This window comes from Xenopus laevis, chromosome 3L, assembly GCF_017654675.1.
Source record: "Xenopus laevis strain J_2021 chromosome 3L, Xenopus_laevis_v10.1, whole genome shotgun sequence".
Classification (NCBI taxonomy): Eukaryota; Metazoa; Chordata; class Amphibia; order Anura; family Pipidae; genus Xenopus; species Xenopus laevis.
Window position 1 is genome coordinate 137,836,377 of NC_054375.1, and position 13,931 is coordinate 137,850,307.

Below are 13,931 nucleotides of genomic sequence, written 5' to 3' on the forward strand. Positions count from 1 at the left end.
TATTTTTGAATTCCAGGCTTGGAGGCAAGTTTTGGTTGTATAAAAACCAGGTGTACTGCCAAACAGCCTCAATGTAGGTTGACAATCCATATAGGGGTTACCAATTAGCCAATCACAGCATTTATTTGGCAGCCCAAGAACATTTTTCATGCATGTGTTGCTCCCCAACTCCTTTTACTTCTGAATGTTGCTCATGGGTTCAAAAGGTTGGATATCACTGTTTTAAAGGAACAGTTCAGTGTAAAAATAAAACCTAGCTAAATAGCTATAAAGAAAAAGGGCAGGCACTATCAGATACCAATCTTCCAGGCAGGCTTGTCAAATCGTATAGTAGTTTATTGTAGAATACAACCTCACTGCCTTACGCGTTTCATGTCTCTCAGATACTTAATCATAGGCTACTATCTATAATAAACTACTATATGATTTGAAAAGCCTGCCTGGAAGATTGGTCTCTGCTAGTGCCTGTCCTTTTTCTTTATACGGTGGTGGTCCGCTCCCCAAGCTGAGGGTTCAGGGCGGTGCACCTGGACCTCCCTTCATAACTGGTGAGTTCTACAAGAACCTAAGATTTTTCTTCTGGCTACTATCAAAAATAGTGTGTGATTTATATTAGCTATATAGATAGCACATGCAAAGTCTATCCGTGAAAACCAAAAAGCAGGAAGTAGTGTTCTAGCTATTATGTTACACATCCAGTCACAGCCTTTATACATTTAACTATAATTAACTATATTAGAAACATCTTTTATTTTGCATGGGCTATTTTATTTGCCCAGTTTTTATTTTCATACTAAACAATATGTTATAAGGCGTCGTGCCATCTCAATTTTTTGGCTTTGGATTTTTGCAGTTAAGGAGCCCTGAATGGTTTTTGGACTCACTGTATCCTCCACAGTCCCTCTGGGACAATTTCTGAAGGAAGTTGGGGTGAGTTCAAGTTCAGCTGTTCCTAACTATAGGAACTTATTGGCAACACTTTGATCATTTTAGCAGTCATAGCGGTTTATGGGAAATTCTACTTGGTCCCAATCACACACAGGTTAAAAAAAAAAAAAAAATCTATGGGGCTTTTTGAGCAAGTAGGCCAAAGCTTCCGGAATTGCTCCCGCTACCTCCCATGTGAATTCTGTATTGCCGGGCAGCTGTCCCCTGGCAAGCACTTGTTTGTGATTCACATGGAAGGAAACAGAGTCGCTTTGGGTGCAGATTATTTGGGCTAAAAAACAAGGTGTGCAGTACTGCCATATGTGCCATTGCCTTTAAAGGAGAAGGAAAGGCTAAAATGAATTAAGCTTTATCAGAAAGGTCTATATAAATACACCAGTAAACCCTCAAAGTAGTGCTGCTCTGAGTCCTCTGTCAAAAGACACACAACTTTTCTTTCCTTCTATTGTGTAAACATGGACTTCTGTATCAGACTTCCTGTTTTCAGTATAAACCTCCAGGGCTAGGGCTTGAGCATGCTCAGTTTGCTCCTTTCTCCTCCTGAGCCCAGAGCTATAAGTGAGGAGGGAGAGACTCAGGCAGGAAGTGATGTCACACCAAGCTAATACTGCAGCTGCTATCCTAAACACACAGAGAGAGATTCTAGAGCTGTTTACTCAGGTATGGTAAAGCATTCTGCAGAATGAAAATATAGCTTGCACTATTGTGGCTAATCTATTGGCAATAAACTGCTTCGGTAGCTTTCCTTCAAGGATTGTATTCCATTAGTGTTTTAAATTCATTTTTGAAAAAGGTATAATTTTTTTATAGCATTATAATGAGGATTTTTTTCCTTACTGGAAAATCCTTTTCTAGCAGCCCCGAACTGTCAGTGCAGACGCTATGGGTTAAGTATCCACCTCCGGAGGCAGGACAGAAGAAGAAGAACTGTTTGGCTCCACCCTCCTCACATAAACTCATGCTCCTCCTGTTCCCTTCAGTTTTGCGTTCGTCAGCTCGGTTAGAATAAGGATCAGAGAGGAGACATACAAGAATACAGTAGAAATACAACATTTCATAACGGGCAGAGTGAAAGACTTGTAGTCTGTAAAATTATATAAACGTGGATAGTGAGACCCAAGTTTGCAGAGCCCAAGATGTACTCATTGCTCTAGTAGAATGTGCTTCCTTAAGGGTAAGGCCAGACGAGGAGATTCGGGGAGATTTTGTCGCCTGGCGACTTATCGCCACGTCTTTTGCGCGACTATCTCCCCGAACTGCCTCAGCGTCTTTTCCCCATAGGCTACAGCGCAAAATCGCCTGCGCTAATGCACACGCGGCGATGCGTTTTCAATAGTCGCCTAAGGCAACTTTGGGCGACTATTGAAAACGCATCGCCGCGTGTGCATTAGCGCAGGCGATTTTGCGCTGTAGCCTATGGGGAAAAGACGCTGAGGCAGTTCGGGGAGATAGTCGCGCAAAAGACATGGCGATAAGTCGCCAGGCGACAAAATCTCCCCGAATCTCCTCGCCTGGCCTTACCCTTAATGGTCTGGGCTTGTTACTGATGACAATTTATGGTCTCCACCTGCCATCTGGCTGTGGTACGTTTTGACGCTGGTGACCCTTTTTTAATGCCTTATGTGACTTAAAAGGTGTCTGTTCGCTTAAACTCCTTTGATCTATCCAGGTAGTATCTAATTGCCCTTACAACATCCAGCTTATGTAAGGCCTTTTCTTTGTCGATAGATGGTTTTGGACATAAGGAAGGTCCGTTTATTTCTTCATGTATATGAAATGAGGAAGCTACTTTGGGGCGTGAATGAAGGAATTGTTCTAAATACTGCCCTATCTGGATGAATTATGAGCCGTGGCACCTTCCAGCCATGTCAGCCAGTCTTTTCCAGATGTAATTGCTAAAAGAAAAGTCAAGGAATTTGATAGGACATGAGGCTTGTGGCTCAAAGGGGGGGTCTTTAAGGTGGTAAGTACCGTAGTCAAGTCCCAAGGGGGTGTGGGGTCCCAATATAGTGGTCTGACATTGCCCACACACTGCTTGAACTGTATACGGTCTGGTTCCCTAGCTCCCTAATGTTGGAGGAGAAGGGATAGAGCTGAGATTTGTCCTTTCAGGGTAACTAGCGATAAACCCAAGTGGAACCCTTGCGTGAGAAATTCAATTACATCTTGAATAGTGGTGAGTTGCCACTGTGACCACTGGATAGGGTTGCCACCCGGCCGGTATTTTACCGGCCTAGCCGGTAAAATACCTGCCAAGGCCAGGGCCTGTATTACAAATGTACCGGCAATGTAGCTACCGGTAAATTTGTAATACCATTAAAAGGAGCCCTCGGCCTGCCCCCAATCCCCTGGAAATTACCTTATCTTTTACTTTTTCTAGTGACTGTGGCGTGGCCCCGCCCCTTTTGTCATCACGCCCGCCACTTTGTGACCCCGCCCCCCCAGCAGCCGGTAATACATTTTAAAAAAGGTGGCAACCCTACCACTGGAGGATGACATCCCTAATTGCTCTGGTTTCCAGGACATTGATCGGTAGTTTAGATTCCTCTGCTGACCAGGTCCCTTGACACGCGTGGAGGCCATGTCGCCCCCTAGCCTGTGAGGCTGATGTCTGTGGTCACTACTGTCCATTGCTGTGAGACCCATGTCTTGCCCTGGGTCAGATTGTGAGCTATTGTCCACCATGTCAATGACCATTTGACTGACCTGGTCATGGGAATTCTTTGTGCAAGATGGAAATGATTTTTGTTCCAATATTGTAGAAATAGTTTTGCAAACTTCTCATGTGAAATCTGCCGAAGGGCAGGGCCTCTAGTGCTGCTATGAAGGCCTATGTAGCCTAACGAGTGGGATTCGTCTCCATGAGACTTAACTGTGCCGCGAGTAGGGATGTCGCGGACTGTTCGCCGGCGAACTTGTTCGCGTCCGCCGCAAGTTCTTGAACGTCGCGCGACGTTCGCCAATAGGCGTTCGCGTCAAAATCGTTCGACCATTCGACCATTCGAGCGCTAAAATCGAAGGATTTTCGTTCGAATCGAACGATCGAAGCATTGGATCGAATGAAATCATTCGATCCAATGGCTTCGATCGTTCGACTCGAACGAAAATCGTTCGATCGAACGATTACAATCCTTCGATCGTTCGAATCGAACGATTTTCGGATGATCGAAGTTCGCGAACAGTTCGCAAATTTTGCCGGTGTTCGCGAACACATCGGCGGCGGTTCGCTACATCCCTAGCCGCGAGTAAGCTGAACGTTTTTCTGCCCACCTAGTCCTGAGGAGTGGTGTATAGCTGGTAACTTGACCAGTACAGGGTTTCTTCACACACAATGTGCAATAATAATTTCCTAAGTAATAGTAGAGTAAAAGTAGAGAGAAGGGGGATAAAATGTTGTCCTAACCTCCAAGCAGGACAGAAGAAAGAACTGAAGGGAACAGGAGAAGCGTGAGATTATATGAGGAGGGTGGAGCCAAACCGTTCTTCTTCTGTTCTGCCTCCGGAGGTGGATACTTAACCCATAGAAGGGCCAGTCTAGAGAAAGGGGGTCGTTTTAATTGGACTTTAATTGGTGCTCTTGCTTCTATCTGCAAAGGGAAAATGTAGCAGGACGAGTGCTCCGTATCTGAATGAGTAGCTGTTTCTGCTTTACAAAACTGCATGCCCGGGAGATACAAATCTATGCAGTACAAACGATGTGGCTTGGGTGGGAAAGATATGCCCAATTTATATACATGGTAGGAAAATGTAGGCTTAACATGTCCTTTAAAGGAGAACTAAACCCTAAAATTGAATGTGGTTAAAAATGCCTAAAGTTTCAGCTTGTCAATAGCAGCAATGATCCAGGACTTCAAACTTGTCACAGGGGGTCACCATCTTGGAAAGTGTCTGTGACACTCACATGCTCAGTGGGCTCTGATTGGCTGTTGAGAAGCTAAGCTTAGGGCTCGTCACTAATTATCCAGCAGAAAATGAGGTTGGCCTGTAATATAAGCTGATGCTACAGGGCTGATTATTAAATTCTGATGCTAATTGCACTGGTTTCTGTGCTGCCATGTAGTAATTATCTGTGTTAATTACTAATCAGCCTTATATTGTGACATTTCTATTCTATGTGTACTGTATATTGTGAGTGGGTCCCTAAGCTCAGTAAGTGACAGCAGCACAGAGCATGTGCAGTGAATCAGCAGAAAAGAAGATGGGGAGCTACTGGGGCATCTTTGGAGACACAGATCTTTACTGCTAAAGGGCTGTGGTTGCCTTGGGCTGGTACAGAAGCCCAAAACATAACGTACAACATTTCTAGCTACTTCTTTAGTTCAGCTTTACTTCTCCTTTAAAAAATACAATGGTGGCAATTCACTACCAGACTATAACGAATGACAGGGATGGAGGGAGTTTGACCAGTATAAATAATACAGCCTTTTGTTAGCAACTTTACAGGGCTGATCCCTGCTGCCAAAAAAAACTATTGATTGGTGAGACCCTCTCTTTAGAAACCAGGTAGCTGCTGTTTTTTTTTTTTTTTAAAAAAAGCTGTCTCAAGAATATCACTCAACATCATTTTTTTATATTTAAGTGAATGTAAAATGAGTTAATATTCAGATGTTTCCCAAGAATAGAGGATGGTGGGGCATTGGGAACAATTTTATGGCACCTTAGCGGCTATTTTCGTGTGTATCTAAACTTGAGGCAGCCTGTCTATTACTGATTCCCCAATCCCATTCCCATTCATTATTAAAGGGGTTATTCACCTTTGAGTGAAATTTTAGTATGATGTAGAGAGGGATATTCTCAGTTTTAATATTTTTATTATTTGTGGTTTTTGAGTTATTTAGCTTTTTATTCAGCAGCTCTCCATTTTGCAGTTTCAGCCATCTGGTTGCTAGGGTCCGTGTTACACTAGCAACCATTAATTGATTTGAATAAGAGACTGGTATATGAATAGGAGAGAAGTTTTATGCCATTGAAATTGCACGGACCAGGGAAGGCTGCAGCAATGTTATTTTTCACCGCAAAGCTGCATCAAGCTTGAACAAGTGTCTTCCACCACCACTGCTTCACTGGGGAAAGAGGTCGTAAATAGGGATCATCCCCTGTGGAATGTTTATCTCGATGTTTCATAGCCATGGACCTGGCTTCATTAGCATCACAACAATGAACAGCATCTACCATACTCACAATCTTCTGCTACACTAAGCAATTTGCAGCCTTGTGTCTGATAAAGGAATACTATTAATGAGTAGACTAATAACACGTTTCTTTTAATGAGAACTGGCAATCGTCCCACTTTAGCAGAGGGACCAGTAAGTCTGATAACTCGTGCAATGCTAAACAGAGGGACCAGTAAGTCTGATAACTTGTTCCATACTAAACAGAGGGACCAGTAAGTCTGATAACTTGTTCCATACTAAACAGAGGGACCAGTAAGTCTGATAACTTGTTCCATACTAAACAGAGGGACCAGTAAGTCTGATAACTTGTTCCATACTAAACAGAGGGACCAGTAAGTCTGATAACTTGTTCCATACTAAACAGAGGGACCAGTAAGTCTGATAACTTGTTCCATAATAAACAGAGGGACCAGTAAGTCTGATAACTTGTTCCATACTAAACAGAGGGACCAGTAAGTCTGATAACTTGTTCCATACTAAACAGAGGGACCAGTAAGTCTGATAACTTGTTCCATACTAAACAGAGGGACCAGTAAGTCTGATAACTCATGCAATGCTAATCAGAGGGACCAGTAAGTCTGATAACTTGTTCCATACTAAACAGAGGGACCAGTAAGTCTGATAACTTGTTCCATACTAAACAGAGTGACCAGCAAGTCTGAAAACTCATGCAATGCTGATCAGAGGGACCAGTAAGTCTGATAACTTGTTCCATACTAAACAGAGGGACCAGTAAGTCTGATAACTCATGCAATGCTAATCAGAGGGACCAGTAAGACTGATAACTTGTTCCATACTAAACAGAGGGACCAGTAAGTCTGATAACTTGTTCCATACGAAACAGAGGGACCAGTAAGTCTGATAACTTGTTCCATACTAAACAGAGGGACCAGTAAGTCTGATAACTTGTTCCATACTAAACAGAGGGACCAGTAAGTCTGATATCTCATGCAATGCTAAACAGAGGGACCAGTAAGTCTGATAACTTGTTCCATACTAAACAGAGGGACCAGTAAGTCTGATAACTCGTGCAATGCTAATCAGAGGGACCAGTAAGTCTGATAACTTGTTCCATACTAAACAGAGGGACCAGTAAGTCTGATAACTTGTTCCATACTAAACAAAGGGACGAGTAAGTCTGATCACTCGTGCAATGCTAAACAGAGGGACCAGTAAGTCTGATAACTTGTTCCATACTAAACAGAGGGACCAGTAAGTCTGATAACTTGTTCCATACTAAACAGAGGGACCAGTAAGTCTGATAACTTGTTCCATACTAAACAGAGGGACCAGTAAGTCTGATAACTTGTTCCATACTAAACAGAGGGACCAGTAAATCTGATAACTCATGCAATGCTAATCAGAGGGACCAGTAAGACTGATAACTTGTTCCATACTAAACAGAGGGACCAGTAAGTCTGATAACTTGTTCCATACTAAACAGAGGGACCAGTAAGTCTGATAACTTGTTCCATACTAAACAGAGGGACCAGTAAGTCTGATAACTTGTTCCATACTAAACAGAGGGACCAGTAAGTCTGATAACTTGTTCCATACTAAACAGAGGGACCAGTAAGTCTGATAACTTGTTCCATACTAAACAGAGGGACCAGTAAGTCTGATAACTTGTTCCATACTAAACAGAGGGACCAGTAAGTCTGATAACTTGTTCCATACTAAACAGAGGGACCAGTAAGTCTGATAACTCATGCAATGCTAATCAGAGGGACCAGTAAGTCTGATAACTTGTTCCATACTAAACAGAGGGACCAGTAAGTCTGATAACTTGTTCCATACTAAACAGAGTGACCAGCAAGTCTGAAAACTCATGCAATGCTGATCAGAGGGACCAGTAAGTCTGATAACTTGTTCCATACTAAACAGAGGGACCAGTAAGTCTGATAACTCATGCAATGCTAATCAGAGGGACCAGTAAGACTGATAACTTGTTCCATACTAAACAGAGGGACCAGTAAGTCTGATAACTTGTTCCATACGAAACAGAGGGACCAGTAAGTCTGATAACTTGTTCCATACTAAACAGAGGGACCAGTAAGTCTGATCACTCGTGCAATGCTAAACAGAGGGACCAGTAAGTCTGATAACTTGTTCCATACTAAACAGAGGGACCAGTAAGTCTGATAACTTGTTCCATACTGAACAGAGGGACCAGTAAGTCTGATAACTTGTTCCATACTAAACAGAGGGACCAGTAAGTCTGATAACTCATGCAATGCTAATCAGAGGGACCAGTAAGTCTGATAACTTGTTCCATACTAAACAGAGGGACCAGTAAGTCTGATAACTTGTTCCATACTAAACAGAGGGATCAGTAAGTCTGATAACTTGTTCCATACTAAACAGAGGGACCAGTAAGTCTGATAACTTGTTCCATACTAAACAGAGGGATCAGTAAGTCTGATAACTCATGCAATACTAATTAGAGGGACCAGTAAATCAGTTGAATTGAAGAAGCTGCTTGGATGAGTAGTGAAATGTCTTCAATAATTAATTAGCAAGTCCAGTTGCTCTAGATTTACTTCTACTAGAAGATAGATGTACTGAAATGTGCACTGTAGCACCATCTAGAGGCAGGATTTAGCACTAAGAATGGTGTCTGGATACAGTGCAACAAAATGTGAAATACAGATGGATTCACCTGTTCATGTCAGGTTGAAGCTCAGCACCCCTGTGAAACTGCCTGGGGACATATAGCATTGCAACAAGCCATACCACATATAAAGTCAAAATCTGATTGGTCAGGTAGATTGGTGGGTTGTTGTAGTCAGGGGATTAAGGTCTGAAAAGTTTTGTTGTGTTCTGTCTCCAAATGAATTGTATTGTGTATGATAATATGAAACAATGCTGCCCAGCAGGGGAACCAAGTAGTGATGTGAGGGTTGGGTTTTACTCAAACCACACACCCACGTTACCCGCCCTCCCTCCACTCGCGCCCAACTGAGTCCAACTGGCTTGTTCCTTTTATGAACCCACGCCGCCCCACCAATGATGTCACAAATGGGGCGGGGCGAGCAGGCATGCGTCTATAAAAATTGAACCCAGAAGTCGGAAGCCGGCATTGTAAGGTTGTGGGCGGGGAGAGCAGGTAGAAGAGCTCAACCCGGACCTGCCTGTGACCGGAAAGGGGGATGCGAGGTCGGCCCGACGCGTATTGGGCCAGCCCATACATCACTAGAACCAACATATGCTTGGCCATTACATAAGAGGGGATCTTTTTTTTTTTTACCAAAAGCATTTGTTGACAAGCTCCTTGATTAGAAAGTTGAAAGAAAAGCTGGCTATTTTTGCAGTGCTTATAACCGACCAGAGAAACATTACAGGGCTCTTTTAACTTGATGTTCTAAGCAGAGCAACATTCTTTTCTCAGAATTAATTTCAATTTACTGTAGACAGTCAGTTAAAATGAACAGCTGATGGTGCTATTGTTACAAATCCATTATATTAGCAGTTCAACAACTTCTAATATCTTAAAAATGTAATGTGCAATTCAAGCAAAGTCTCTATCTTCAAGGGTTGAAATGTTCTCTCTGTGTCTGTGTGGGTTTCCACTGGGTATTCTATTTTCCTTCAACACTCCAAATCCATGCAGGCAGGTTACCTGGCTCCTGATAAACTGACACTAGTATGTCTGTGTCTAATTGTGATTGGGATTTAGACTGTAAGCTCCCTGGAGCAGGGACAGATTTTAAGGTTGTATAATCTCTCTAAGACTCGGCTGGATATTTTGGCGCTATATCATTAAAGAATAGTAATCGCTACCATCAGTTTCAGTAAAGTGTCATGAGATATTGATCAGTAAAGTTCCGCTACCAGAAAAATCTTTTACTCTGAAGCTTTTGATATCTTTCTGTTTGAGCTTTCTCTTATTCATCTTTCAACTGGGTGAGAAGCTACTAGGGTTGCCACCTGTCCGTTTGGAGGGTCAGAACTGCCTACCTGGCTCTCATAATTTAGGAAAATGGGCAGGATTCCCTAAGATTGATGCATTGATAGTCCAATCGCCACACCATAACCCTGTCCACTGACATCACAGGTCCATCCTCGCAATGTCACCAACCCACCCCTGTGACATCCTTGACCCTCCACCCGGCCTGGAGTTAACGGTGGGGAAAGATGGAAAACCACTTTCAACCAAAAAACAGTTGAATAACCCAAATTACATGGTCAATAAATCAAATACCACAAAAAAAAATGACTTTGTCTGTATCAAACTAAATGTTCATTTGATGGAAATATTGTACCTATATATATATATATATATATATATATATATATATATATATATATATATATATATATATATATATATATATATATAATTCAGTGAATGGACCCGCACTCATTCTTAAAGGTGAAATAAATGTGCTTTTATTCACAGGTTCATTTATTCACAGGTTTGAATAAAAGCACATTTATTTCACCTTTAAGAATGAGTGCGGGTCCATTCACTGAATTGTAACATGGAATTTTGACCAACGCACCACCATCAACAGAATTTGAACCGGGAGGAGTGCGTTCACTGTACAAACTTTGTATATATATATATATATATATATATATATATATATATATATATATGTATTTATACATTTTTTATGTATAAAGGGTTAGTCTTTGTGGGTGTGGGTGTAGCAATGGGTGACAACTGATACCAAAATTATTTATATTATTCATAAGAAAGACAAAAAAGTGATTAAGGAAATCATTTTAAAGACGTTTTCATACATTTAATACTATTTTTATTTCAAATATGTTAACGTATAACAAAGAAAAAATTAGGCATCAAAAGGAAAGGGTTGGTTGGACTATTCCTTCCTCCAAAACTCATCCCACTGGCCACCTGTTATGGATCAGAGATGGTTGTTTTCTTCAGATCTCTAAAGGTTCTTTCTTTACTGAGAATCCCATTTCCAGTATAATTTGCCTAGAACTGAAAAAACAGAAAGCGTTTAGCACTAAAATATATATATAGTCCATTAGGCTTAAATGAATCATTTTCATTATGTATTCAAAATGATGTCTCCTATACTCAGATGTAATACCAAAGTTTATACCCAGTGTCGTAGTGTTAAATCTGTGTTATATTGCCTACAATCTTAATTTGTATGTTCTCACGTAATACCTTCCTATAATTATAAGGTAGTTGAATATTTTACTGTTCTGGATACTATTAAAACATATTGGCTTACAAATGTCTGTAACCTTGTTCTAAGTTAAAAGGAACTGCTTAGTTTTGGGTTGAGCATTACAACTAATAGCCATTTCCAAGGCTGAGGCGAGTGCTGGTGGCATAACTACTTGCCTGGGTGCAATTGCAACCCCCTCATCCCCTTGGGGCCCGTGTTAAACTTATCAGGGGGATGGACACCTATTTTGTCCAATCTACAAGACATTCCCATGGGGAAGAGAGCCTGAAGTAGCAAGTACCCACCCATGGCATACTTATATAAATAAACACAGCCCAAAAACATTATGTACTCGGATTATATGCCTGAGGTTATATTATTCTTTAGACATTCATCAGTATCAAAGTTTCTTTCTCTTGACTTGCACTTACCTGTTTATATATAAGTTCAAATCCTCCCAGGTCACAGTTAGGGTCATCCTTGTAATCAATCACCACACGTACAATGTCCTCTACCATTGGTGGAACAAGCTTCTCCATCACTGACGTGTCTTTGATTATGTCAGGTTTGAGATTGATCTCAAGGAGCCAGGGCTGGAAGTTTTCTCCAAACAGAAAATCTGCACCAAAAAGGTCAAAACTGTTTTTCTTGTACATCACATCTTCCTGGGTGGCCTTTGAAGTTTGAATGAGGGCTTTCTTCATCCCTGGTATAATGATTGAATCCCAGACTTGCTCTTTTCCGATTGTACAAAGATACTCTTTGAATTCGTCACTGTGCCACATGTTTTCTTCAGGCAGGTTGGGGTGACGATTTGGTGCATTCTTTAATTTCCTCTGTATGCTGTTATTACACACATGGATGGCGCTGGAAGGATAAAACAATACAATTGTCAGGTTTATGTGCCTGATCCATCACTAGTAATCCAGTGTCGGTATCCAGTGAGTCACTAAATATTCTAATCTTGCCTTAGCCATTCATTAGATTTAGCAAGCTGACTACCATAGTTAGAGCAAAATTACAGAGCCCTGTAACCAATGCAACTGTTACAGAATCAGAGGTTAGAAGAACAGGGCCTTTAGCATATTCATCCACTTCACAGATGTAAAGGAAACAAGCAAATACATTTCATGCCATAAAGTGATTTATCCCAAACATTATCGTATACACCGTGGATTAAACCTATAAATTACCTTTAAGTTACAAGCAACAATGGCACAATTGTCCAAGGTGTTTTATAATGTAATTCTTACTTGTTAAATAATAAAAAAAAAGTTTTATGATATTTTTCATTTCTTTGAATAAGTGCACTATATTCATTAAGGATTGTAAGACAAGACATACCCATTTGTAACATGCTAAAATAAGGCAGAGAGTAGACTTATTTCTGTTTGTACATGAGCCTCTGAGAGTACAAAGCAGTGAAGTCATATCAACATCACGTCATTACTGTATAACAAATAAATAGAATGCAAGATTTTGCACCCTCTACTTACGTATCTAATCTCTCCAGCGTGAAGGGCTGAGATGAGAATCGGATGAAACTGTGCTTATAGAACCAGATAGTTAAGGGGCACCAGTCCGTTATGAGGAAATGCTGACGGAGATCAATTTTGGTTCCATATACAAGAAGTGGCCTCTCTATGTACTTTTGAGCCACCCATTTCCATCCCAAGGAACAAATGTCATTCAGATCATTTCTGCAATGTATCCCTGTAATAACATGTAAAACATGAATCAATATCTTTGTACATCAATATTGTAGTAAACCATTTTGTAACACCTGAAGCAACAAAATCAGCATGCGTTGGACCTATAACTGCAACCATATTGGTCCTACATCTCACACATCTAATTAGGAATTCATTTATACATATTCTGCATTATTGCACAGAAATAACCATAATCATAACTGTGAATTGTCCATGAAGAATGGGAATTTATTATGTGCCAAAATGTATGAGATGAGATGAAAACCCTCATGGATCCTCCCAAAACCTCACTGGCGGTGAGGTTCCTCACCCTTGTATGGATCACATAGAAATAGCTATTACTATATAAGCCCTTGCATGATTTTCTGCATTAGTTACTGTATGTGAGTCATTTAATGTCCTGTGGGGGCACCCACCAGTAACCTGAACTTTTGTTTCCGACTAAACAACAATTGAGTACCCATTTCACAGATTCTCTTACCTCTTCCTCTAGATGAAGCTCTTGGTTTTAAAATCCAGATGTTTTTTTCTCCATCTATATCTAGTTGTGGGTTCACTCTTCTCAGCTTACATAACAATTGGTGGCAGTAATCAACATACTTGTCTGAATTCTGTATGTGCGCACCATGACTGTAACAATACAAGGGCAGGGATTAGAGACAGTTATACATAATACACATCACACTATTGCAATACAATGTTTATGGAGAATATTATAATGTATACCAATAAGTTTATTATATACAACAAATATCTGTTCTATCTGATTTGTATTAGGCCCTTGTATTTGTCAATTTTATGGTTTTTACACTTGCTAAATAACTAAAAAATCATGGCTTAACTAACTATAAGAAAAATTATGATTCGAAGAAACAAACATTCTATGAACATTCATAAATCACCCCATAGAGTGTTCACTGTCATTGTTTTCCTATAATCAGGATAATTTC

General features: G+C 40.8%; 1 protein-coding gene across 1 annotated transcript; it reads right to left on the minus strand.

The window, feature by feature from the left end:
• Positions 1 to 11,637: 11,637 nt before the first annotated feature.
• LOC121401261 (tubulin monoglycylase TTLL3-like) lies at positions 11,638 to 13,120 on the minus strand. Its single transcript, XM_041585601.1, has 3 exons — positions 13,117 to 13,120; positions 12,766 to 12,982; positions 11,638 to 12,136 (listed from the first exon to the last, which is right to left on the minus strand). The coding sequence occupies exons 1-3, from the start codon at positions 13,118 to 13,120 to the stop codon at positions 11,653 to 11,655; spliced, it is 705 nt and encodes a 234-aa protein (XP_041441535.1). The 3' UTR covers positions 11,638 to 11,652.
• Between the last annotated feature and the right edge of the window lie 811 nt (positions 13,121 to 13,931).